Source organism: Monodon monoceros, unplaced genomic scaffold, assembly GCF_005190385.1.
Source record: "Monodon monoceros isolate NGI ecotype Baffin Bay Population unplaced genomic scaffold, NGI_Narwhal_1 Super_Scaffold_4, whole genome shotgun sequence".
NCBI lineage: Eukaryota > Metazoa > Chordata > Mammalia > Artiodactyla > Monodontidae > Monodon > Monodon monoceros.
Window position 1 is genome coordinate 53,004,018 of NW_021703781.1, and position 27,039 is coordinate 53,031,056.

General features: G+C 53.1%; 1 protein-coding gene across 10 annotated transcripts in view; it reads right to left on the reverse strand.

Moving 5' to 3' along the window:
• The window catches only part of PYROXD2 (pyridine nucleotide-disulphide oxidoreductase domain 2), a 51,966-nt gene that overhangs the window by 11,308 nt on the left and 13,619 nt on the right, over window positions 1-27,039 (reverse strand). For 3 of the 10 annotated variants that reach the window (XM_029244644.1, XM_029244643.1, XM_029244642.1), the window contains 13 exons: window positions 25,905-26,072; window positions 25,631-25,810; window positions 24,469-24,530; window positions 23,837-23,971; window positions 23,685-23,750; window positions 22,521-22,665; window positions 20,338-20,451; window positions 18,594-18,676; window positions 17,974-18,086; window positions 13,524-13,655; window positions 8,140-10,676; window positions 7,983-8,056; window positions 732-2,792 (listed from right to left, as the gene is read on the reverse strand). In XM_029244644.1, coding sequence (XP_029100477.1) covers window positions 10,591-10,676; window positions 13,524-13,655; window positions 17,974-18,086; window positions 18,594-18,676; window positions 20,338-20,451; window positions 22,521-22,665; window positions 23,685-23,750; window positions 23,837-23,971; window positions 24,469-24,530; window positions 25,631-25,810; window positions 25,905-26,072 — 1,284 coding nt within the window. In that variant the 3' untranslated portion in view covers window positions 732-2,792; window positions 7,983-8,056; window positions 8,140-10,590. Of the gene's footprint in view, window positions 1-525; window positions 680-731; window positions 2,793-7,982; window positions 8,057-8,139; window positions 10,677-13,523; window positions 13,656-15,249; window positions 15,696-17,333; window positions 17,600-17,973; window positions 18,087-18,593; window positions 18,677-20,337; window positions 20,452-22,520; window positions 22,666-23,684; window positions 23,751-23,836; window positions 23,972-24,468; window positions 24,531-25,630; window positions 25,811-25,904; window positions 26,073-27,039 lie in introns of those variants that run through there. The other 7 variants (XM_029244641.1, XM_029244640.1, XM_029244638.1 and 4 more) reach the window with 5 other exon arrangements.

Sequence of the window (27,039 nt, forward strand, 5' to 3'; positions counted from 1 at the left end):
GGCTTCTCTGGCACCACGACAGGACACCTACGGGAACCCACTTGGCACCCATGGATGCACAACCCAGAAGTTAATGCCTCATGTGGGAGTTAATACCCCAGGGGGCAACCTCTGACCACTGGAGGACAGAACCCAATGAGTAAATGTTTCCCCTTTCTCCTCCTCCTGGGCATGTCCTCATGTGCATTTCCTAAGGCTTCTCAGAGGGAAGGACCTCACCAGCCACAGTGGTGGCCAGCTCAGTAATGCACCCTGGTATCGACTCTCCCTCTTTCCCGTTTCTCCTCCTTTCCTTGGGATCCCCCTTCAAAATGAACCACTTGCACATAAGCCTTTGGCTCGGGCTCTATTTTCAGAGCACGCCATCCTAAACCGTTGTCACTTCAAGTGCTCCAGGTGGCCCCTATTAATCGATGGCAGTTGGCAGGCTGCCTTGGAGGTTCAGGCTTATGTCCAATTGTGGAGAAGATGGGCTCAATCACATGAAGGTGCTCATCATGCCCAGATGCCTGCCCTTGGACTTACCCGCCTGCAACAGGGGCTTGAGGGTGGAGAGCGACTTGAGCCTCTGCAGCAGGGAGCCCCGCTGGAAGGCCTCCATGTCCACTGGGGCTGCGTCCAGCAGAGGGTCAATGGCTAACGCCAAGCGATTCATGAAGGCCTCATATTTGGGAAAGGCCTGGAACAGAGCTCCGAGTCAAGGCCCCATTGCCTAGAACCCCACAAAGACACTGTCCCCATACTTGGCCCTCCAGCTGCCCCATGTGGCCTGCTGCCCCCCAGCTGAGGCTCGATTCCTCAGGCCTCACGCCCAGTGTGGCTCAGCCTGGCTGTGCCGAGTTACCCCCAGTTCTAGGTCTGTGTGCTGATGTCAACACTAGGTGAGGTCAGAGAGAGCCTGGGTAGTAGGAGGGTCACCATGTAGTGGCAGGGACAAGGGGGTTGATGTAGGCCAAGACCAGTCGTCAGCCACGGAATCCTCAAGTATCCTAGGAAGTGGTCTCTGTGATAAACCAAAAACCACTGAAAAGTTTCTCCTCTCTGTCCTGTCTTTCTATATCTTACTGATAAAAGTAAGATCTCTCTGCCTGTATTCCAGCATGCTGACTGTTCTTCCTGGGCTGCAAATCTCCCGCATCCTCTTGTCATCAGCAGGGACAGAAGCTTGCATCCCTTCACCCCACAACCTCCCGCAACAGAATCCACTTCGACAGCCTGGTTGTGATCCCCACACCCCCTTCCCTGGATGGGCGACAGGAGCAAGGATGGGCACCCGTGGTACCCGAGGCCCTATCTTATCTCAGCCGAGAGCTTTTAATTTTTGGTTCATCTACACTCATGGATATACCCATGGAACTTTAACGACTCTTACACAAAGAAAAGCTCTGTGTTGAAGTACATTGGAGAATCTTGATTAAAATGAAGGGGAACAGCTTTCTCTGCAGCAGGTCTTTAATGTGACAACGTGCAAAGACAAAACCAGAATTCAGCTCCTTACTTTCCACGGTGGGATGTGGCCTCTGCCTCCCGCTCCTGTAGTCACCAGCACACAGGGCCCCAGCCACACACGGCCAAGGCCACTGCTCTCTAGGCCCAGGGACCTGGCCTTGTCCTGAATCCTCTCTAGTGCATCTGAGACGAGCAGGGCTTGGAGCAGAGGGTGTAGGCAGCGGACCCCAACTCACTGTGCAAAAGAATCACTTGAAAAGCACTTTTTTTGGGTTGACTTGATTATCAGCCAGTGTTTGGAAACCACTGGCTGAAGAGAGATGCTGTGTCTGTGGTTTTCTTGGTTTTACCCAATACTAGATTAACACAACAAAAAGCAACACACACGGATTGGTTAACCCAGGTTCTTCTTATAAAAATGTTTCCACCAAGATATGAGTTAATGCTGTGCCTTCAGCTTGTATCTAGGCTTGGTACAAAAAATGGCCATTCAAAGAATCTTTTTATGTCTGTAAAACCAATCACACCGGGCCCATTACATTCAACGACTCATCTAGACAAAGCTACCCAGCAAATTCCTCACAGTGCAATCCTAGGAAAAGAAATGTGCCTTCTCCATCAGATGTGTGTACTCCCTTTCACCAGACCTGCTCGCCATCATGGACACATTCTTGCCTTGGGCTGCCAGGGGATGATGCCAAAATAAATGAATATTTATTACGATGCTCTTGTCCTAAATTCCTGATCCAGTGTGTTCGATCCTTAACTGTCTCTGATCTCCCCTTCTTTCTGGCCTTCATGTGCTTTAATATTGATGACCACCTGGAATTCTGTCTGAAAGCAGGAGAGCTAGAAAGCACTTAGAGCATAAGGACATATCAGTGGACTCCCTTTTGAAATTCAGGCGGAGGCCACCTGAACAGTGGCCTCATGCTGAACACACACAGGTTTGAGGGTCTCCAGTGTTCACTGGTCTTAACCAACTGTCCTCCACTCCTTCTCTTTGCAGTGCCCAAGATCAAAGGCTGGCACAGACTGGAGCCTTCCTAGGGCGGATTAAGTGGCCTGTCCACACCCTTGTGGCCTTTGACAACCTGCTGTAGGACAACTCCAACCAAGCCCATTTTTTTTCAAGAGCGGCCACCAGGCTGAGATGGAGGAGATCAGTCTCTGGTCACCTTCCCTACCTGGGCATCCTTCCGTGAGAACTGGGCGATCTGCTTCTGGTTTTCTGCCATGTCTGTGCCCAGCAGAAGGGACCTGGGCACCTTGCCCGCTGTGCCCTCTTCCAGCATAGGTGTGAATGAGTGGGGGTTTCGAAGATGAAGCCTCAGCCCGTGTTTCTGCAGAACACAGACAGCACAGGTAACATTTGAGGGGATCTGCCCATGACCCTTCTCTGATTGTGTTTGTGTGACCACTTAGGTACCTGCATGCAGGTTCCCAAGGCCTGTGGTCCTGGTTCCTATTTTTGATACAAGTGTATAAAAAGCCCTCTTGCCCAGGCACCCTATGGCAGACCATACCATACCACGCCACGCTACCCAGTGCCAGGGACTGTACTAGGGTTTACAATGGTTACATCACAACAGCTCTGTAAGTATATCATCCTCATTGTACAAATGCCACAGCAGAGGCTCAGAGAAGTGAAATAACTTATCCAAGGTCACATGGGGAGGTGGATCCTGGTTTCGAAACCACACCCCTGTGACTCCAAAGCCCTGGCTCTCAGTGTTAGTCTTTAAATGCCCCCATTTCAGAAATAATAACTAAAACTGAGAAAGACACAATAAAGCCACGGTCATGTGAAAATCCATATTTACAAGGTGGATAAATCGTTCACATCGGAAACAACTTATTTACTTTGCAGACTCATTTACTCCAGGGTCACTTTAAATGGGAGTTCCCCTGATGCATTGAAAATATGATTTGATTTACGGATATTTGACTAGCACACAGAACTTTCCAAGAGTATATTTACTTCTTCAAAGAAGGTGGAGATAAAACAAAAAGGGCCTGTGCTGCCTCCACCAATACGACTTACTGCTCCCGCTGGAGACCTCTTTGTTATTAAACCACTTTATTGACATACAAAGAGCTGTACGTATTTAACGTGCGACTTGACGAATTTGGCGTTTAGAGACTTCTTCCCCCAGATTCTTGGTCTGCTCCCTCACCTCTTTGAGGTCTTTGCTCAAATGTCACCTGAGTAGCAAGCTCCCCACCCCCATCCCCTGCCCCCGAAATGAGATCTGTGAGCAGAAGTTTTAGGAAAACACGAGGAAACCAAAAGAGATTTTTCCAATAATTACAGCAGAAGTTTCCCCAAACCACAGGTGTTCCAGATGGCAGGGTCTCCACGGTTGAGCGTTCTGTGGAGGTGAGTCTGAGCATTGGTAGGGGCAGGTTGGGAGACCTGCAGGATCCTTTCTAACACTAAGATGGGGAATGCCTTTGATTCCAAACTGGAGGAACTTCCAGCTTGGTTCCTCCTGATACAGTGAACTCTTTCCCACCCAGGTGGCGTCCCTAGTTCCTCTGTGTCTCTCACCCTTGGCATCACATCCATCACCAAGTCTCACAGCTCAGCCTCCAGACCTGGTCCATATGTCCCCGCCCTGACTCAGCCTGAGCCACCACCCTGCGGCCATGGCTGGTTCCACCACAATCCACACCATCCAGCAGGTGGTATGACCTTTCATAAAGTCATAAATCCCATCACTCCACTTCTCGATTTAACACCTCTGCTGTCTGTCCCCGGTGCTCAGGATAAAGCGCAGGCCCTTGCTTACAGCACGCGAGGCCCTGTCTCCTCTGGCCCCTGGCCCTCTCTCACACCATCTGCTGCCTCTTGGCCGGGCACTGTCTGCTCCGGCCACATGACCTTCCCTCCCCTTGGGCCTGTCCACCTTCACTTCCCTCTGACTGCAACGCTTTCTGCTCAGATGTTCACAGGGCTGGTGACTTCTTGGCATTTGAATGCTAGCTCAAACGTCACACCTTCAGGGAGGTTTTCCTGGTCACCAGTCCAGGCTGGACCTCCAGTTCCTCACTGTCACATTGCTTTATTTTCCTTTCTTTAGGTGGCACTTACCTCTCCCTGAAGTCCTCTCACTAAGAGCAGAAGCCTTGCCCCCTTCCCTCGCCGCTGTCTCCCCACATGCCTCTCCCAGGGCCTGGCACAGGGCAGGTGCTCAGAAGCATTTGCTGAATGAATGAATCAATAACCTCCCCTCACCGAAAAAGGGACCCAAGAGGATCCCAAGGGTTGTTTCAAGTCTCAATAATTGAACAGGATTAATTTATTTATCTGATTCCAGGACTTTCTCTCATCAAGGGAGCCGTTGTTATTCTTGATGGTTTTGATGATGTGGTGTCAGAATAAGAAGGGGCTGTTAAACCACCGTTATATTATCCCCATTAGATTTGCTCAGATCACGCAGTTTCCCTCTTGTAAAAAACAAAACGCTTCTGATTTACCCATGGGATTTCTCAGCACGTACAGCCGTCCTGGATGGAAATTACTGGGAAGGGACAAGCCGTGCATTAGGGAGCAGAGAAATGGGAGATTTAAGGGGTGTGGGTCTCAGAGTTGTGCTCTGGGGTCCTCCTGCTTCAGAATTATTGGCTCCTGGGCCCACCACAGTCCCACAGAATCACCCTTAGTTCCTCTGAGCAAGAACCACTTTCCCACCAGTTGCCCAGATTGTTCTGAGGGACCTGAGAGTTTGAGAGCCCTGCCTTAGAGAGATTTCTGAGGAAAGCAGGAGCAAAGGGATGGGGTTGGGAGCCAGAAGGTGAGTGCAGGTGGGAGGGAGGACAAGGGTGTGCCACTTGAATGAGGTCAAGGCTGGTCCAGGGAGAGCTGGGGAAGGCAGCTGCTGGCTGATACAGGATGAAAGACACCACCTCCCCTCTGCCCTCCTTGTCGGGATCCCACGACTCACTGTGGGGCCACTGTAAAAGCAAGCTTACTATCCAGGTGGATAGAACTGCGAGATGATCTCATCGACAGCTGGGGAAATTGAGACTTGGAAAACAGGCCCAGTGAGGCCCCAAGCAGGTTGGCGGAGTCATCCTCTGGCTCAAGTAGAGCTCAGTCTAATCGGGTACAGGCCCACAGTGGGAAGGTCTGATAGGAAGTAGCAGGCCACAGGTCCTTCTGGAGCCTCAGTTTTCTCAACTGACGAATGGGCATAATATTGGGTTGGTCAAAAAGTCCGCTCGGATTTTTCTGTAACATGGAAAAATCGAATGAGCTTTTTGGCCAACACAATAATACTAGCTGACAGTTGTCGAGCACTGACCATGCCCCAGGCACTGTAGTAATGATGAGCAAACACCAACCACTACAATAGCCTTATGAGGCAAGTACTATTACACCTCCACGTTACAGACGAGGAAGAGGAGGCACCACCAGGCCAAGTCACACAGCTGGTAACAGCAGAGCAGGGATTCAAAACCGACCAGTTAGGTTCCAGAGCCTGCAATCTCAGCCCCGTGCTCTGCCGAGGCCGGAGCTGCTGGAAGAGCTTGTGTCTGTGACCTGGCCCACTGTCATCGGCAAAGCGCCTGGAGGTGCACGAGGCTGAGCTGGGTGGCTATCAAGGTGCCCACGGCGGCGGCACCTCACAGAACGAGGAGGAGTCAGTTAGACCTGGCTCAAGTTCTTGGTCACTTCCTAGTGTGCGAACTTAACCCCCCTGAATCTCGGTTCCCTCATCATAAAATGGGGACACTACCTGCTCTCGTCTCACAGACGAGGACAAATTGACAGAGCATGAAAGCTCGTAGCCCAAGATATGACACTGGTAAAATAAATGCTCTTTATTATTGTACTGGAAACAGAATATTCCTAGAAAGAGGAACAGTTGCCCTCCTATAGGTATCTTCTGAGTTGTCAACGTCCTGTTAAAATAAGGTACCCCGCACTCCGGATGGGATTAGTTCTGTGCATCATGCAGCAGGACTGCTTCCCACCTTGATCTGAGCACCGTTCTCCTATTAATGCAGCCCAAGATCAGAGATCAAAGGATATACTCAATTCACTTGGGAGCTGCTAGTTAAAGGAACCCAATGAGAATACCATTTTCAAATGAGTAACTTTTTTTAAAAAATAAAGACAATGGACTTCCCTGGTGGCACAGTTGTTAAGAATCCGCCTGCCAATGCAGGGGACGTGGGTTTGAGCCCTGGTCCGGGAAGATCCCACATGCCGCAGGGCAACTAAGCCCGTGTGCCTCAACTATTGAGCCTGTGCTCTAGAGCCCGCGAGCCACAACTACTGAAGCCCGTGTGCCTAGAGCCCGTGCTCCGCAACAAGAGAAGCCACTGCAATGAGAAGCCTGCGTACCGCAACAAAGAGTAGCCCCCGCTCGCCTCAACCAGAGAAAGCCCGCTCACAGCAACGAAAACCCAATGCAGCCAAAAAAATAAATTAAAAGAAATCCCAGGAAATTATTTAAAAAAGAAAAAATAAAGAGAATAATTATGTGAAAATTTCTGTTCTGTGATCCTCAGCTTTCATAAGTTAGATTTTTAAAAGGAGGGTCTACCCCCACCCTTCCCCTCACACTTGCCACTCTGCATAATTGGTGTGTCAGAAAATTGCCTTCACCCATCGTCTGGTTTGGACTGAAGTCCACAGACCCATTCCCAGGCCTTGGCAGGGTTTCATCCAGTCCTGGCTGGTGACAGGTGTGTGCTCTCTCTCTGTGTCTCTCTTAGGGGCACAAAGAATAATTTATTTAATGGGTGTCAGTGGATTAATGTCTTATTAATTTAAAATTTAGGGCAAAGTTGGTGCTGAAGTGCCGTCAGCGTCATATACGGATGGCACAGGGGACCTTTCTCCAAGTGGTGGGTGACAGAGGCACCAAGCAGGTAAGCTAAGTGGGCTCCCGGAATGCATGACCAAGTTTGTCAAAGAGGCAGTGAGGGGGTGAAGGAATCTGAAAGGGCGGGGGGCAAGACTGTGGACCAAGGTGAGGCTAAGAGAAGTCGACAGAGGCAGACTGTGAGTCCTCAGGATGCCCTCAAAATGGCCCAGGAGCCCAGAGAGGTGAAAGTCCCCGAGTCCGACTTCCCGCTCAAGCTGCCGAGGACGGTGACAGGCTCTCATGTGTAATGAGGGCAGAAATCAGCTCAGGTCCTAAGGCAGCTTTGCAAACTCAGATGCCCAAGGGTCCTAGCAGGTTTCCTATGGGGGCTGGACAGACCCCAGGAAGTGATGTGACAAAGCAGAGCTGGGACCGAATCCACGTAAAGGGCCAGCCGGTACAGCACGTAGGAACATGGGCCTGATGTTGACAAAGCTTGTTCTTCGAGAGGTTTGATTTGTGTATGAAATTTCCTGATCTTTAAGACACTGGGTGGGCCAGACAAAGCCCATTTGTGGGCAGGCACTACGGAGACCATGGGAGATAGACACACCCTCGGAGGGAAGAATAGCAACTGCCCACTTCCCCAGCCCCCAAGCCATGGAGCAGGTGGACACACACACACACACACACACACACACACGCACGCTCTACCTTCAGCTCCAGCTCGGTGTAAATCTGCGGTCGTAGCAGGCTGAGCAGGTAGGATGCTCGGGAGAACTTAAACCCTGAAAATGAATCGGATGAAGACAGTAACCAGGGGTCACCAGTGGTCACCCCCCCATGCCCCTCACCCACCTCTTTGGCTCACCTGGGATTATTTCCTCTGTGACAGCTGCACCCCCGATCACGTGGCGTCTCTCGAAGACTGCCGTGTTCACCCCCAGTCTCTGCAGGTATGCCGCCTGGGGCGGGGCACACAGGGCCCTCCCTTTACCCCTGGGGGCTGACCCACACTCTCAGGGTCCTCACCACAGGGCTGGCTCAAGCTGTTCCTGCCTCTGAGATGCCCTTCCCCCTGCCACTTGTAAATGTTCACCGCCCCCGAGATGTTCTCTAAGACCTGACATGATTGGTCCTGCCCCTCCACCTCCCAGCCCGAGGTGACCTTCCCTCCTGCAAGGTCCAGTGCCTCTGTGAACTCTTCATCTCCTGGGGAGGTGGGGTGGCAAGCCTCGCTCTCCTCACTGGCCTGAGGCAGGCAGCACCATGAGCTTGCCTTATGAGTGCTGAGCCAGGCCGCCCAGGTTCCACTCCTCTTTCTCTTTTCTGCTGGGGCGGCCTCAGTACCTAATCCATCCAGCCTCAGTTTCCTCATGTGCAAAAATGGGGCTGATGATAATAACACCCACTTTGACTGCTTCACGGGGTCACTGTGAGAATTCTCTGAGCTGGTCCCTAGAAGGGGCTTACACAGGGTCCCTGGCACATGGGACGTGTTCAATCAATGAAGCCATGATTATAGCACAGCCTTATTTTGGGGAACAAATGATGCGGGGGGGGGGATTAACTTTTCTCTAGCACTTAGTGGAAAATCAATAAATATTTGTTGAATGGAACTAGTCCTGAGTCTACAGACCTAAAATGCTGGTCCTCACACCACTGCAGCTACCACCCCCAAGGTGACAACAGGGATGGTGTAGCTCTGAAGGCAGACTTTCTAAAAAGTTCGCTTGGCTACTACAATGTGCCAGACACCGTGCGAGCATCATCTCATATAATCCACCTAGAGGTAGGCACCGTGATTCTCCCCATTTCACGGAGGAGGAAACCGAGGCTCAGTGAGGCTAATAGCTCAGGATCACAGAACTGATGAGTGGAGGTGTCAGGAACTGAACCCGGGCGGTCTGGACCCAGAATCTACACTCCTGACACATCCTAACGAGAAAGGAGAAAAGAGCAGCCCAACATGACATTCAGAAGGTGGCCTGGCCCTCAGAGGTAAGCCCTGTTTCTCCCACTCATAATGATGACCGCAGACAGGGATAATCTAGACCACGACAAAGTGGGACAGAGCAAGCCCACTTCACAATTGTGTCTAAGCACAAACGAGACAGGGTCTACTGGGCCACCACAATACCATCTCTCTCGGCCAAGATGAGTGATGCTACGTGTGCACAGTGACTGCTCTCCTCACCCTAGTCTCCCCTCCCCACACACACGGTTACTGAGATGCCTGCTCACAGGGCTGCCCGCACTCTGACAGTATCCAATCTAGAGCCGACCCCTACTTCCTTAGGCTCTCCCCAAATCAGTCAACCGAAGTCCGTGTCCTAGAATTAAGTTCCTCCTATACCTCTTATCCTGGGATGCCCCACGCTGTCCCCATGCTCACCATCTGTGTAAGGCTTTATGAGCTGGGTCCTTGGGGCACATCATCTATTCCCTTCACCTCAATTCGGTGAGGGTGGGCATTTTAATTCTCATTTTACCATGGCTCAGAGAGATAAACTGACTCGCCTTAACCTTTGCAAATGGAAAGTGGCAGAGCTGGGGACAAACCCACCTTGGTATTAATACAAAATCAATGTTTTAAATTACTGATCGGTTGAGTTAAATAATGTCCCCTGTGAAATGTTCAAGTAAAACTGCTGTGTCAGGAAAAGCCTTAAGGTTTAACACAGGTCTCCTGGCTCTCCATGCTGCTGAGCCCCTGCATTGATACCCTAGGGCAGCCGCTGCTTCAGGAAGGTGCTCCATGTTAGGCTGGTGGCCTGAAGCCCTGTAGCACACACTGTGGTCTCCTAGGGGTACATGGACTCTGGTCTGAGAAGCACAGTCTTAGGGTAACCCTGGCCTGGCTCAGCTTGGGACCCAGAAGCCACCTGTGCTGGGGCAGGGCCCCACTTCCTCTGCTAGGTCGGCTTCCTCGCTGTCTCCAGGGCACACTTTGGACCGTGTATAGCTGCTGTGTTCCCCAGGTTGGTAACTGGCCTAAACCTAGCTGGGGAATATGGGGTCTGTACACAAGGACAGCCCACTATCTGGAGTCAAAGGCCCCCCAGCCCCAGTTACCTGACCCTGCAAGCTCCAACCTGCCTCCCAGGCTATGCCCATTACACACTTTCCCAGCTATTTATCACCTTGCTTTTGAAAGGTCAAGGGGGAAACCTATGAGCATTAAGGAGAGGAGAACAAGGGAGCCCCTGATATCCTCCTTAGCAACTGCAGATGTCCATTCGAGCCAGCCGCTGGTCAGCACCAGGGTGCGAGGACTAGCCAGCCTTTCCTTCTCCCCCTCGGCATTCATCCTGTCGCTTCCTTACACTCCTGCTGAGGGCCACACACCCAGGGACCAATGAAGCGGGGCAGAGCGGGAGGGACTCACAGCCACCAGCCCGTTGTGTCCTGCAACGAGAAGGAGGAGGGGAGAGGAAAGCGACAGTGGTCAGCGGGCAGACAGACACATTCCTTGAGGAGTGTGGCCACCCACCCCTGTCCCCATGCCCATGAAGATCCTGGAGAGGTAGCAGAACTTGGGGGACCCCCTCACCTGTACCTCGATGTTGGAACAGCATCTAGCTCAATGCTGTAAGATACCAGTCTTTGGGGAGTCAGAAAACTCCGGTTCTTGCCCTGAACTGAAAAAAGTCCTGTCACCCTGGCTTGGCCAGTGGCTCATGCTGGAGTGGGGACAAGGAGAAATCCACAGTCATTAGTTGAAAATTATCCCACGAAGCCTCGCATTGCTGGGCTTCTGGCACTTGGGGACGAGTGGGTGACTGTCAGAGGGAGTGTGACAGTTGACTTAGCAGGGAAGAGAGGGAGGCGAGGCTGTACGATGATGCCAGACGTCCCTGGCTGGCATGGAATCACCAGCCGTCCAGGTGAGCGCTGGTCCTGTGGACAGTTGCTGCCAGGCATGGCTTGTTGTGCCCAAGCATGGCTCACAACAGTGCCCCAGAAGGGGTGTCTTTGTCAATTCCCAGTGTTCCCCAAATAAAACAGGAACAGCTCAAAATGAATGAAACACATACGGCTTTGACATGCGCTAGAGTAGCTCAGCGTGCTTCAGGGGTGCCAGCTGACTGGGCAGATTTGTCTACTATAGAGTTTCTTTCCAAAAATTTTAGGCAGGCTGCCCCTGGGGTAGGAGCCCTGAAACTTGGCTTGGGATCCGATGTTCCACACCAAGCCCACTGCTAGCAAGTGCCTCTCCAGCTCTGAGAAGCTTCAGGATCACATGAGAACTCGAGTAAACACCGATTCCCCAACCCCTCCCCAGAATCTACTCCGCAGGTTGGGGGCATGGACCAGGATGTACTTCACAGAAGCTCCCCGGTCATTCTGATGCAGGTGGTCTCAGACCCACAGGCCGAGCACATGGGGCCCTGGTGTTGGGGCCTCCCCTTTCCTTAGTCTCAGAATAAAATGCAGCAGCTGGAGAAGTCCTCGATGGGCAGAGAACAGGCCCTGGTTGCTTTCAGGGAGGGGGGCCAGGCCTCCCCTGGGACACATGGCACATGCTTCTCTTTGGTGGTGGGAAGTCACTCTGAGTCTTCAAAGATGCCAGAAGGTAACTATGTTCTCTGAGTGCCAACCTGAACCCAGCGTTGACTCTAATAAAAGGCTCAGCCATTAAACTGACAAACACCCACAAATAGGAGGCAGCAATGACCCACATGATGGATTTCTCATGGCTGAGTTGGTTTTGTTTTACATTTTCCACATAGAGACCTGCCAGAATTTTCTAGGTCATTGAGCCAATTTATCATCCATTAAAGGAATCTCTGAAACGGAGTTTTTTAAACCTCTTTGACCGTGATCTGAGGAAGAAATGCATTTTACTCTGTGACCTGACACCCCCCCACACAAATAAATGTATTTCACAGAAACGAAAGTTTCAGGAACTAATATTAAATCATCATGTGATAAGCATGTGACGATCTACTTGATTATATTTCATTTAAAAATTCTGATTGATACAGTACTATTTTTAATATGTTTTTGATAATTTTCTTAAGAAAGTTTCAAAAATATGATGGAAGGGAATCATGAATGGATGGATTGCAACCTGAAATTTGGAAAGCCCTGCTCTCAAATACATATGACAAATTAAAGGCAGACTGTCCTGGGCTCATCCTGGCTTCTGCTGTCTTCCTCACGTGTAAAAACAGAGGGCCTGCTGGACCTGCAGTGTTGAAGGGAGGATAACCAGTAATGCAGGGAAAGCACCTGTCCCTTAGCAGACAATAAAAGGTAGCTGCCTTTTAATCAGTGCTGATCATAAATCTCGGAAAACTAATAAAAGCTTCCAGGCAACAAGGTCCAGTTCAGTCAACACATGTAAGCCCACAAATGCACAAACAGACCTCAAAGGGCAAAGGTCGAGGATCCAACAGCCCAAGTTCCTCTGCCCTCCCCCACTCCCCTACCCCTAGTCCTGGCTGAGCCTTCCTGCAGCTTCTGGTGACCTCTCCTTTCCCCTTGAAGGAGTCTTAAGCTGTGGGCTCGGGCTCAGCTTATCTCCAGGCCAGACTGCAGGGTTCCTTATGCAGCAGGCACGGGGCAGCTCTGGAGAGAAGCTGCTCTGAACGTGGGTTCTTGAATGTGTGGGCTGCACATGCCTCCATCAGATCCGTTCCAAGTGTTGGTTAGATGTGCTGACTTCCTCAGAATCCTAATCACCAGGTAGGGGGTCCAGGAACTGCATTTTAACAAGTTCCTTGGGTCATTCTTAGGCAAAGTTAGTCAAATGACTAAATCAGGGTCCTCTTTTAAGGTGGCTCCCAGGGTGGCTTCAGGGAGCAGAGATAATCTTTATCTTAGAAGATGCCACTGTGTTCCTCACTCAGGCTGGAAATGCCTTCAAACCAGCAATTAGAGAAGCAATGTCAAAGAAAAACTCAGACCTGAGACTCACACACTTGTGGCAATTCACCCAGGTATCTATATGGGGACCTACGATCAACCCTCTCTGCCAAGAGACAGCAGGGCTGGGCTGTCACCAAGGGCAAGAAAGGTGGGAGGCACTTCCACTTCCGGAGCCCAGTCAGGGGGGCTGGAGCAGGAGTCCCCCAGCCCTGGAAGTTCGTGAGATAGTTGTCAAACGCAGCCCCTGGTAAAAAATTAAATTACATCAACTTACAATGAAATAATTATATTAAAAACAAAGGTAATAAATACTCAAAGCTTGTCACTTCCTAATTGTTTTACTTTGCTTTAACGGTTGGCTATGCTTTCACGGTTATTTACCTCTATAGACCCATAGACGGGCCATGCTACATGATGATCCTTGGCTGCATCTCTCTCCCAAATCCACCTTTGGTGACATCATATTGGTAACTTTGAAAAAGGCCACAGTAGGAGTATTCACACTATGGAAAGCTGCAGACATTACACACCAGGGCTTGAGTTATTATGTTTTCGGTTGTTAGACTTAAGAAAGTGATGGAGAACCTGCTAATAAAGTAGATTAAACTTGTGTCTGTAGCTGTTACATTGTGAAATGGTGCAAAAAATTGAGGAACTGTTCTTCCAGTGTTCGAAAAACATTATCTGATTGAGCAAAGTCATTCCCGTCGTTGAGGAAGGAGTGAAGTTCAGACATAAATCTTTGTTTCACTTTCTTTCTGCTGTTTAAATAAAAATATCAAACAACATTCTTTTCAGAACTATTTTCATTTGTCAAATTGCAACCACAGGTTGGTTACTGGGTTTGGCAGAAGTCACAGTTACTTGGTAAGGACAGATTGGCTACCTGGAATTTACAGTATTGTATATATATATATATATATATATATTTTTTTTTTTTTTGCAGTACGCGGGCCTCTCACTGCTGTGGCCTCTCCCGTTGCGGAGCACAGGCTCCGGACGCGCAGGCTCAGCGGCCATGGCTCACGGTCCCAGCCGCTCCACGGCATGTGGGATCTTCCCGGACCGGGGCACGAACCCGTGTCCCCTGCATCGGCAGGCAGACTCTCAACCACTGCGCCACCAGAGAAGCCCAGTATTATATTTTTTATCTGCAAAACTGTGTGCTACACTTCTTTTACTTCCATATTTATAATAAACTTACGTATGGATATATATGCGCACATTTTCCCTGGAGAGGTGACTACTAAACATTGGCCAGCACACGACTGCTCTTTGTAGGGGTAAAAATGAAGAAATGCCCAAACAGGGACACAGCTTTAAAGCTGTGTGATGAGCATGTCCTTCCAGGCCTGTCATGGTCGCTCTGTATAAACCCAGTTGGAAATAATGTCAGAAGCTGAAATTGGGGCTCTGTGTGAGTGTTAGTGGAAGGCCCAGAGGAAAGGCAGCCTGGTCCTGGCCCGCAGCCTCACACACTCGCAGTGGAATTAGGTGCCCTGCAGCCTGGGGCTCAGCAAAGCATAGCAGGGTCACTGCAGCAGGTCTCCCACGTGCCCAGGCAGGCAAGGCAACAGGGGCTGTCACCCTCTGCGCGTAGGCAGGAGAATCTCTGGGACTCATTTCTATTTTTTACTAACTCCCCTTTATGGAGCAACTGCAGTGTCCTCAGGGATGGGGTGTCCCAGTGGTCAGGTGGTGGTGACCAGAACTCAGGGCACTTGGGGCGGCTGGATTTCACACTTCTTGTCCCAGGGCTCTTTCCTTCCAAACCTTACGTACCATATGCTTTCCAAGAGTATGGTGGCAACTAGCTTATTTCACAGGAGATACGTGGAAACCCCTGAATTCACCTAGTCCTCCCTGGTCATTCTAGATGGGAAGGCTCAAGCCCAGAGAGGGCAGGAATCTGCCCCAGGCCACACAGTGAGTCAACAGCAAAGCCAACCCCAGAACCCCGGCATCTGCTCGTAGACAGGTGGGCTTTCCACACCAGCACCTGCTCTCATCCCAACTCCTGGCCAGCTTGTGCCAGAGTAGAGGAACGCGAGGGCCTTCTGAGCAGGGCTGCCCTTCAGCCCCTCAGCTCCGGCCCAGCCCACTTTACCTGCTCCTATTACCACTGCATCGTACTCCGGCTTCAGACGTCCCCTGGCGTCAGAGTGAGCTCGTCTCAAAGCGGGGTGGGGAGAGGCACCCATGGCCCTGCGGAGCCCTCGGCCACATGCAGCCATTTCTGCCCAGGCTAGGCCAAGAATTTGCTTGCAAGCAGCTTTTCGTGCCTCTCCAGGCAGGGGGAGGAGCAGGGAGAAAGCAGGAAGAGAGGAGGAGCTGCAGCCCAGCTGCCGTACTTGGCCCTGGGCCATGACTAAACAGGGGAGGCTGAGCTGCCCACAGCCCAGCCTGACCCCGTCCACACCCGGTCGAGTCGCGGGAGGTCGCCTGTTAACCAGGCAGAAGTCCTGCACCTCCAGGCCCCCAGAGAGTAACCACCGTGCTGCTAATTCTCTAGGGCTCCTGTGTGCCAGGCCCTGTGCTGACCACGGTCGTGCAGCCCCTCGTGTAAGCCCCAGACAAGGGGCACTGAGGCTCGGAGAATGTGCGTGTGTGTGTGTGAGCGTGCTAATGACTGTTCCAAAGGTCCGTCTCCTCCCCTGTGCTGTCTTGCTTCTGGTTAAGGAATTAAAGGTCCCGGATGAGTTGGGGGTGGGAATCCAAGTAAAGAGAGGGACTTGGGTCAGACTCTGCTCCAGTTTCCCGTCCCTCCGGCTTGTAGGGGGGTAACTGCTCTATGCCCACAGCAGGCGCAGGGACCCGCTGCCTGAAGGCCTCTGGGGCAGGCCCTCCGCACTGCCGACACCAGGGCCTCAGCAACACTGCGGTGGGGGGGGGGGGCATCTGCCCCTGGGGCCCCCAGAGAGCCACACGTCCTTGCTTAAACGCCATCCACTTCTCAGGCTGCCGCACAGCTGGAAAGGTCTGGGGGCCAGTTCAGTCCTCGTGATTTTGGGGGTTCGCCTTTTTCTTTTGAAGGCCTGAACATTTCTCTTCTGTGTTTTGGTACGTTTCCCATTTTCCAAGAATCCTCAAGGATTAAAGACCGCATCGTAAATATCTTTGGCTTAGTGCTTTCTATCCTCTGGCCTGTCCTGAATTAGGAGACTCTTTCGCTCCCTGCCCATTGGTTAGGACATTCCCCGTATAGGAAAAAGCACCCTAGGGGCTGGGAGTTTCTGTACTGCTCTGACATCTAGAAACCCGTTATTAGAAGTGCATTTCAAAATTAGAAGAGTATGTGGAAAGTCGCTTCTGGGTAAGAGGGACTTCTGGGGACACTTCTACCCTCGAATCAGACACCCCTCCACACGCCACGTAAAGTTTACACCGTGTGTGTCTCTGCTAAAATCCGAGTCAGCATCTTCCCTCCAGTGTTATTTATAATATTGAAAAACTAGGGGGACTGGTTAAACTAGACGTGTCACAGCATGCAGCTGCTAAAAGTGAAGGGAAAGTATTAGGTGACAGGAGTGAGGATCCTAAACAGCAGTGGGCTTCTACACTTAGTCTTCCCCTTCTGCTCCTCTGTACTTTCCCGATCATGTCATAATTCCTGTCCATAAAGTCACGATATTAAGGAGAAAGGCAGTCCCAGTCACCTCGTGACTCTGTCCCTCACTGCCACCTTCTGCGGACTTCAGCCCACGGTGTTGGTCTAGCTCCTTCAGTATCTCTGTCCCGGTAAGCTGTTCACTTAACAGGAAAGATCAGTGTGCTCTTATGAATTTTAGCTCAAGACTGAAGGCACGGAAGGCCTGGCCGCTGTCTGGTGTCACACGCAAACCTACCGCCTCGCTGCGCTGTGTACTTCTGCCTCCTCACTTCCCTCTGTCCCAGCTGTGGCCTCTCGGCCCCAGAGCAGTGCATGCTCCCAAGTCCCAGGGCTCTGACGGCCTCTTGTCCTTGTGTCCGTTTGGGGGGGACTTTCAGGTTAGAGGAAGGGCTGTACCCCTGGGGCAGTGCTCTCAACCCAGGGCACACCAGGACCCCTAGAGAAGCTTTGGAAAACCTTAAAGCCTGGGATCCATTGGACCGGGTGACACGAATCTCTGCGGCGAGGCTGGGGCAAGAGGCAAGAACCAAGAAGGGCACAAAGAGGCCACCGCGAAGGGCCAGGGGCTTGAACAGTAACAATAACCATAACCAGCATTTATTGAGTGGCTGCCACAGCCGGCAGCCCCACGACCATCCTGAGAGACGGGTGCCGTCACTCTGAATGTGGGGAGACAGGCTGAGAGGTGGGGAAACCTGCCCAGAGCCGCAGAGGGGGCGTGGCAGAGCTGGAGTTCAACCCAGCCAGGAGAGCTCCTTTGACCTGGGGAGGGAAACAGCTTCCTGGGAAGCTTTCTCTATTCTGAGAACAGAAGACACCCACAGGCTGTGGCGACTTCCTCTGTCTCCTAGGGGTAAACGGAGAGGCAGATCCAAAAGAGGGGCTGTCTTGGGTCTAAGCTCACAGCCACTGCTGTTCTAAGGAGACCAAAGAAACCCTCTGGCCCTCCTCTCCCTTCAGAGGGAAGGATTTGGGGGTTTGCTCGTTACCCGGAGTGGAGACTGGTCTAAGTGGAGTTTCTTTAAGAAACTCTAGGGCCGCCCTGGGGACTGTGCCATCCTCAGGAGGCTGCCGTGCACAGGAGGAGGCTCTCACCATGGGGATGTCTGCAAGCCAGGTGGGCCTGGAGAACGGGTGCACGGGCAGATGCACAGGGACAACCCACCCTGGCCTAGAGCAGGGGGACACGGGAGGCCTCGCCCAGGCGCCGGGCCAGCTCACCGGCCTGCTGCACCAGCACGTCCGTGGGGATGACCGACAGGTGGAGGGTCAGCAGCTCACGGCACCTGACAGCCTCAGCTGGGTGGCCCTTGCTGTAGTAGCGCAGGAGCTTCCTGGGGGAGGGAGGGGGAAGGAGGACAGGATTCAGGAGGGAGCCAGGCCAAGGGGCCTTCCCGGCACTGCACAGGTACAAAGTCACCTCACTAGGCCCCGGCACCGGGCCAGAGGCCTTCCCTGCCCCTCGCTGGCCCAACCTTACAAGGTTCAGCCCCAGGCTGCCACGGCCCAACCCTCTGGGTTCCTGATCCTGGAATGGGGTCCACTAGATGGCAGGGCCCCATCTATGGGGCACACAGAGCCGTCAGAGAAGGTCTTCAGGAGCCCAGCAGAGATGCCTGCAAATGCTGCCTCGATGTGCCACCAGGAAGAAGGGCAAGAACCCCAACAAGCGCCCCACTCTCTTCCTCTCGCTGAATGCCTGGCTGTGAGGAGCTTCTAACAAGGGGAGACAGGCTCAGGGGGACATTCCTGAAGGACAGGCTGCACACTCTGTGGGGAATGGCACTGATCGCCCATCGTCTGTTCCCCTCTGTGCCCAGGGCCTTCTGGATCGGCATCACCTGTAGTAGTCTCCTCCCAGCATGCCGACAGGAGCCGAGTCATCGGACAGGACAGGCACCTCGATGATCTGGAGTTTGTACCCCTGGGGAAGGAGGCAGGGCGTCTTGAGTGGGGAGGCGGTGGGTGTGGGGGGAAGAGCATGGGCTTGAGCCAGACACTCGGTCTGAGGCCGGGCTCAGCCCTGCTTGGCGTGTGCCTTGTGCTGGGAAAATGCACTGGCCTCTTTTTACCTTGTCTTCTCACCTGTGAAGCAGGAATAAGAATAAACTCCCAAAGAACATTAGACATGGATGTAAAGTTCCGAGTGTCGTGCCCGGCACCTGGTAGCTCTCATTCCCATCAACCAGTGGACCTGGGTCAGTGACAGGCACACGTGAGGGAGGACGACCCGGGGACGTGTCATGAAGAACAAAGCGTTACCAAAGGCCAAGTCTCTCTCTGAAAGCAACAGGTATTCCCAGGGCAGGACATGGCGGGGAAGGGACTCAAGCTCTGTTGGGCTCCCACTGTGTGCCAGACGCCCTCACGGGGCTCCTGTGGCGCTGTGCTCACCGCGCCTGCCCCACGGGGGAGGAGGAGGACTTGGTGGCGGCCCAGTTGCAGCCAGACTTCACACCTGGGTCTCCCCGCACCACAGCCTACTGCCCTGTGGGGCTAACCACACACACACACACACACACACACACACACACACACACACACACGGAGCCCTGTCCCTCCCTAGAAGCTAAGGTGATGGTCACACCCACATCCTGGGCGCTTCTGAGGCGGGCACAGAGCAAAGATGGGAGCCTGCAGGTCAGGAGAGCCGAGCCTGGGTTCTGACATCATCACCTAGGACCTCGGTGGCCCTGGCCATGGTGTCTGATCTCAGGGTGTCAGCATCTCCATCTGCAAAATGGGGTCAGTGACACCCGCTCCGACCATCACACGGGCTGTGTGGATGTGAGGCCGTGAGAACAGAGTGAGAGACCCCGACGGCTGCACTGCGCCGTGCAGGAAGGGGGGCAGGAGGGCTCGCTGACAGGGGCAGAGAGAGGGCAGGGCACGAGCAGGGGAGAGAACAGGACGGGGGGCCAAGGGAACGTGGGAGGGAGAAGCAATGGCCCTCAGAGCTGGAATGATGGCCAAGGGTGACAAGTGAGGAGGAAACAAAAAGAGAAAAAGGAAACGAAAGCAGAGGAAAGAGGGGAGACACAGAGCGAGACAGTGAGGGAGAGCAACAGCGAGAGGGGGTGGGAGGACACAGATAATAAACTCCCGTGACCTGTGCTCATAATGCAGCAACGGTGAGGTTTGGCCAACACGGCCGGACGCAAGAGATCTGAGCCTTCCTGCTAGCCTTGCCCCGGGCAGGCTGGTTAACCGCTCTGAGCTTCGCTTTATCAGCCTCTACAATGGGAACAGGGAGCCGGGCCCTGTAAGTGCAGCTGACCACACCGAAGCACCACTGAGGAAGCGCGGGCTGGGCGGCCTTGCTCACGCGGGGCGCACGTCTGTTCACATGTCACCTGGATGCTGCCTTGATCAATGGCATGAGATTTTCAGAGAATGGGTGGAGGGGCCTGAGCGCAAACGGGACCTGAGTTCTGGGTGCCAACCAGCTGGGCTTAGCTGTCAGCTCCACCAGGGACAAGAAGAGCTGGAGACACAGACTGAACAGAATCCAGGAGAAAAGGATCCAAGAGTCACAGGGAAAGAAAGCATTTCAGGACTGCCCTGCCCTGGGCTGGCCACACCCACCATCTCGTTCTCGAACCACAGGAAATAGGAGCAGTAGAAGTCCCCCTCGCGGGACAGCAGCGTGGTGTAGCCCTTCTGCAGGTATCTGCGCGCCAGCTGGATCAGAGACCAGACCTGGGGAGAGGAGACAGTGCTCATCTCTGCAGCCTGTGGGGCGGCCCTCTCTCCACGGCAGGGGCTGGGCTCAGGTTCTCAAATCCCGAGGGGGAGAAAAGCACTCAGAGGAGGAGCTCCTGGAAGGCCAGGGGCCTCTCCTGCTCATCTTCTTCCTTAGTGTCCGGGCCCAGCCTTGGCTCAAAGCAGGACCTTAATAATAAATGGATGATGGATAGATGCATGGATGGACTACCCACCCCTCCAGTTACTGTGACGACAAAATATACGTATAAACACTTTATGTACCTTTACTATACACACAAGCCATAAAGAGTAGATTCATCTTTCAGGCCAGAACAGAGCCGGGGACTTAAGAGAAGACGAGGGGGTGGCCCCCTGGAACCCTCCTGCTGTTGAGGGCCAGCCACTCACCTGGGCCTCTCAGGACTGAGGATCTCTGGCACAGGCTCTATGCCAGAAAGTTGCTGGAAAAGTGTTTGAACGCACAGAGTGCCCTGGTCCAGGAACGTCCTCTGCTCCAGGGCGAAGTCTGAACGAGGGCTCACCAAGGGCACCGACAGGAACACAGTGACCAAGGGACAACGTGCCTCAGATCCCCTCCGCGAGATTCTCCTGCCTAATTCAAGGACTTCTGACGCTGCCTGTGAACTGCCCTAGGGAAGCTGGCAGCAGGGGCAGCTCTGCTCCCCCACCTCCCAGGGCCTGGAAAGGCCTGCTACACTCTCACCAAAGAGCTTAGAAAAAGCTTAGTGGCAGGCATACAGGAGCTACTCCAAACCTGCCCACAACACAATGTCTAATGAAACCTGCAAACAAATACACGGGTTTGCTCTGTTTTTCAGGAAAGCAATTCGACAACATGTATCAATAACCTTAAAAACACTCCTTCCATTTGCCTTTGTAATTCCATTTCTGGGATTCCATATTGAGAAAATAATCAGAGACGAGGACAAGGATGTACGCCCAGAGGCATGTGCCGCAGAATTACTTACAACCGCAAGAGCCTGGGAACAATCTAAGCGTTCAACTAAGTACATGACGTTATGTTCACGTGATGGACTATCGTGGAGCTGATGATAATCACGTTGATAAAGAATTAATGACATGAGGAAATGCACCAGATATAAAGTGAAGTGAAAATGTGGTAAACACACTGCTTACACAGAATGATCTCAACTACAACAAACCGCACGAAAAACAACGAAAAGAAATGTACCAAATAACCCCAACTATCTCCAGAAGGAGATGAAGATGCCGGGAAGGACGGTACCAGGAAATGCTCAACCAACTCCAGCTGCGGTCTGTGCCACACGCTGTGTTAAGTATATTACACGCATCATCTCATACACTTATCACCTCTGCAGCAATTCTATGATGTCACTAGAGTTACTATCCTCTTCTACAGATAAGAAAACTGAAACTTAGACTTCATAATACCCCAGCTACACAGCTAGTGAGGGGCAGAGCTGGGTCTCCAACGGGCCTTTCGTCAGGATTTTAACCATTATTATACACCTTATTTGTATACACAATGTATATGAAAATGTATAGTTTTTCAGAAGGTGGCAGAGGTCCTCTGTTCTCCCCACCAAAAATACTAGTTTGCTATGAAGATGAATCAAAGAAAAGGACCCCTAGAGACTGTTTCCTTCGTAGAAACCACCTACTTTTACATTCTGATACTCAAGTTGATTAACCCGTGTGTCTTCTTTCTGTTTTAGTGAACTCAGCCAACACTTATCGGGCACTTATTTATGCCAGGCACTGAGTTAGGCCCTGGCCATTTCCTCCCCTGAACTCGCTGCCCAGACTCTGCTGCTCCAGGCACATTGACACACCCGGGAAGGTGGCCCTGAGTGTCGACCGGCATCCTGGGGTGACGAAGATGGGCAACTATTCTTAGGAGCCTGAAAAGCTGGGTGCGGACACCAGGAAGAGTGCCATGAAGGGTTCTGGCAGGGGTGCTCAGAGCCTCCTGGGAGCCGAGGGCGGGGGCTAGTCCTCTGGGCAGGGGCCAGCACGCCCATCTGATGCGTGAGGAGAGGGCCCAGGCCAGGCCAGGTTACCTTGGTTCTGACGAAGGTGGCCAGGGGCCCCCTGCCCAGCTCTGATGAAGTCCTTTCAGTGCTGCTGAGGGAAGGGGCCACCATCTGGCCGGTGGTGCGGTCCACGTAGATGAAATGCACCAGGCCGGGGAAGTCTTCCAGGTAGGTGAGGGTCTGAGTTAAGGTGCTTGTTAAGCCAGAACCAGGGAGGGAGCTCCTCTGTCCTCGACCTAGGCTTCCAGCGAGGCCCGCCACCCGCCCCCAGGATCCCCCCCTTTCCCAGGTCTCTCTTTACCGTCGAATCCCGAACCCTGAGAAGGTCTAAGATGCAAGTACAACAGATCCTTGGCTCTGGCACAATTAATGCAGGGAGTTCTGGTCCCAACAGGAACATGGTATGTTCATGTTTTACCGTTTTCATGCGGGATGAGTTTAAATGATACACATGCTGCGGCTGGTATGAGAGCAGAGCTATAGAGCTGAAGAGTGAGGCTAGCTGGTCGCCCACCCACCCGCCTCACCGTGATCCTGTTCACCTCTACACTTCATCTCCAGAGGCTGGAACGTTCCCATCTGAGAGGAAGGGCAGTGGCTGGTGGCTAGCAAGGCCTTCTCACCTGTGCACTGAAGACCGAAGTCTCCAGAGACAGGAGGCCACACCCTTTAGAGATTTTAATACAGAAAAAGCTGTTTCATATAAAGTTCCAGGGAAAATCAGTATTTGGTAAAATTAGTTCTGTAATAAAAGGGTAAGTCTTGGAGGTGGCTTTTCAAATGGGGACAAATAAACACATTTACTGCAGGCCTTCTCAGAGCCTTCACGTGCCACTGTGTACTGTGACCTCTAAGAAGGAGGACGTGGCCACTCAAACCTACCCAACCCCAGGCCCCTGCCCCTCGTGGGAGACCCACTGCCACTTAGCTGGCTGGACAACACCGACATAAACGATCCCCAGGGCTCTCAGAAGTAACCGTGGGAGAGCAGGAATTTCTGAAATCCCAGCTGTGGAGTGTTCCTACAGACAAGGCCCCTGGGACACTACCTCTTATCATTTTTCTTCAGAGAAAGGAAGCTGAGGTGGTGAAATATATGCTCTTTCTCCCCAAAGCCGCAGCCCTTCAAGTGAGTGGGTGGAGGAGGCAGGTAGTCCCGAAAGGCCTCCTCAGGGCCAGCCATCAGGATATGACACCATGGTGACATTCCTCCTGCTCTTCACCAACAGGAAGTCCTTCCAGTCTGCCAGCTTTTCTCTGCCGAGGAAGCAGGGGGAACAGGGCTGGGGTCAGGTGCGCCCCAGCTCCTGCCCTGGCTGCCGAGGGGCCACACCGACACTTACTGCATGAGCGTCTGGACCTGGTCCTGCAGGTGCTGGGGCAGGGAGGGGCCTCCCCGGCCCGGAGCCGTGGTCAGGAAGCTGAGCCGGTAGATGGCGCAAAGCTGCCTCTTCAGCCTCCCGCATGCCTGGAGCAGCCTGGGCACAGAGAGGTGAGATGTCACAGCCGGAAGGGCCCTAGGAGGGCACGCCCAGGATGGTACCCCATCCCCTGTGATCACCCTCCTCCTGGACTGGCGTACAGCACAGCTGATGCCCCACACCCTGGCCCTCACTGAGCCAGGAGGCAGCTTCCCAGTTTCCCCCCAGTGTGTGCTCTGAGCACTCAGAACCTCATCCAACCTCATGGTTTATTTTATGGAGAAACAAGGGGCAGTGACTTGCCCGAGGTCACACACTGAGTCCGTGCTGGAGCCGGGCCTCTGCTGGCCGTGTCGGGCCCTCAGGCCCTGCTCCTCAATCTCTGTCCTTTCTGCTCCCAGCCTCCCCTCAGCATCCGTGGGCTGGACCCGCCCTCCCAGGACCCCCTCTGCCCTCAGAAGCGCCTTCCTGAGCATCCTCTCCCTCTGGGCCTGGAGGAAACTTGCTCCTCTGTCCAAACGACTCCCCCCTTGACCTCAGAGCCCACCACTCACTGCCAGGATGATCCGGGCTCACTTCTGGAGAAGGCCTTGGTCTTGAACTCCAGCCAGGTGCTCTGTAAGGAGGACAGGTGACAGGCAGCTTCCTGACAACATTCCCACAGCGAGGTCCAGGGGACACCCTACATTGTGCTCTGAAAGGCTCCAAAAGGTCCCCTGCCTCCATGGCTTATTTAGGCCCAGCACACACCTGCCATCCACAGCCAAGCTAGGTCTCTGGCAGGTCCCCAGCACCCTGTACCCCACTGTACACCAGGCTACTCATCGAGCAGGCGTGTATTTAAAGAGCAGTCTCTGTGTGCCAAGTACCAGGCTCACTGCCTCGCTGGCAGATACCGTAAACCAATGATGCCAGAGTGACAGGTAGGCGCCTCAAGGGAGGGGCGGACACAGGCAAGAGCTGGGGTGCTGACGCCCCTCAGGGGAGCTTTGCATCCTAACACGTGCTCACTGGAGTGTGCTGGGCATGGAGAGATGCTGAGCGCTGCGGACTGACTGGTAATTTGCGTCTGGGCTTCAGTTGGCTGCTCTGCCTCTTCTAATCCCTCTGCTCGTTTTCAGGCCAGTGCAAACTCCGTGCACAACGAATCTCAGTTCCTTGAGCCCTGCCAGCTACACGAGTGGCCTCAGATCTCAGCCCAGTGTTCTACCCTTGAGAGCTCCCCCCGCAGGCTCCGGCCTGGGCTGTGCCCCGTTTCCTGCTCTGCTTGCGCACTGTCCCAGGGTCTTGGCCTCATCTCCCAACCTGGGTTCTACGCCCCCTGTGGGTGCAGCGGCCTCCCTGTGTCCTGCACGTCTGAGACCAGCCAGGTGGTGAGGGGTGTGGCGGAAAGACCAGTGGCCGTCGCTGAGCCCTCGAGTTGGGCTCTGGCTCCACTGCTCACCAGTCCAGTAACTTTGGCCAAATCACCATCTATCTGAGCCCGGGTTTCCTCATCTGAAAAATGGGAGCTATAACTCGTCACACAAGAACGTTTTGGAAATGTCAAGTGCCTCTGCTGTAAGTTTCTGTTTCTGTTTCCTAATGGGGGAAACAAGGATCACAAGCCCATGGTGGGGTGGGGCAGGGCCCAGAGCCTGGGCCCCTCACCTGGTGTGGACAGAATGGGCCCTGCCCCCTCTCCCTAAGGTGTGGTGTCCAGGGCTTGCGTCTCACCTGAAGCTCTTGCCCACCTCGATTCTTGACAAACTTGTCCATCCTCTGGCGTAGGTCCCCCATGAGGGGGTGGGACCGCAGGGCACTCCCGGCCTCCTGCCCCTCCTTCAGCTTCTTCTCCAGTAGAGAAAACCCATCCAGCAGCTGGTACAGGGCCAGGGCCAGGGCCGTACTGGGGCTCTAAGGTTAGGAGAGCAGGGCAGGGCAGACAGGGGCAGCCGTGGGGCGGGCATCTAGGCTAGGGCGTTGCCAGGGCAGGCAGGAGTGCTCGTACCTTGGTCAGGAGCACCATGTTGATGCCTGGCCACAGCGGCAGGCAGTACATGGTGTGCGGCACCATGGGGCAGTAGCTCTCTTTCACGGTGGCATCCAGGAAAATCCTTCTGGGGCTGGAGGGTCCTGGGGAGCGAGGGACCAGCGTCTGGAGGGTGTCCTCAGCCATCTGCGGAGGAAGAGGAGCTGTCAGCGGGAAGGGGTGAGCAGCCGGCTGGCCTCCTCCCCACATCGGGTCCACCCACGGCTGCCCACTTGCCATCCTCCCTGTGAACCACGAGGCATAAACTTTTCTAGCCCCAAGAAATCCCAGTTCCTAAATCCCTGCGCTCTGCTGCGGCTGCCCTGGCAGCTCCTGTCCTGCTGCCCCTCTCTCTCTCAACATCCTCGGGGCCCTTCTGCCGGGAGTCAGGACTGGATACCACACGGGGGTAGCGGGTGGTAAGAAGGGACGAGAAAGGTGGGAAAAGCAGCCGGCGTGGGGTGGCATGGAGGGGAGGCGGCTCCTCTACAGCTTTCTGTACAAGAAGCATTTAAAGCTGATTAACACCTGTCATTTCACCACCTTCAGGACATCCCGACAGTCATTCCAGGGGGGCAAGTGGGGCATAACAGGGCTAAACAAGCAAGACTCCAGCCTTACGAGGGCTCTGAGTAACAAAGTCTTTACGGGCAAAAGCAGAGAATTAAGGAAATCATTAGGGATGCCACAAAAACTTCTCTATAAGGAAGTCACTGTAGTCTTACGGTAACAGCAGAAGACTCCATACAACACACTGGTTGTTCCAGGAATTTGCTAAATAAATAACAACATACGCATGCAATGCACTCTCAACAGTCTTGTTAAGAACCACACTGCTGAGGAGTGCCTAGTTAATGGGAAAATGCTCAAAAACAGAAAGAATAATGAAGACTAGAAGGAAACGCTCCAAAATCTTAATAGTAGTTAACATCTGGGGCTGGGATTTGAGAGTGATTTTTTTTCCTTTTCCATATTTTACTTTTGTTTATCCCAATTTTTCTACAATGAACGCATTTATCATTTTAGAAAACATTAAAAATTAAGTTGGACTTTCACTCCCAAGAACAGTGAGGGTGGGGATTTCTCAGGAGTTGAGGCCAGGTGTCTGGGGGAG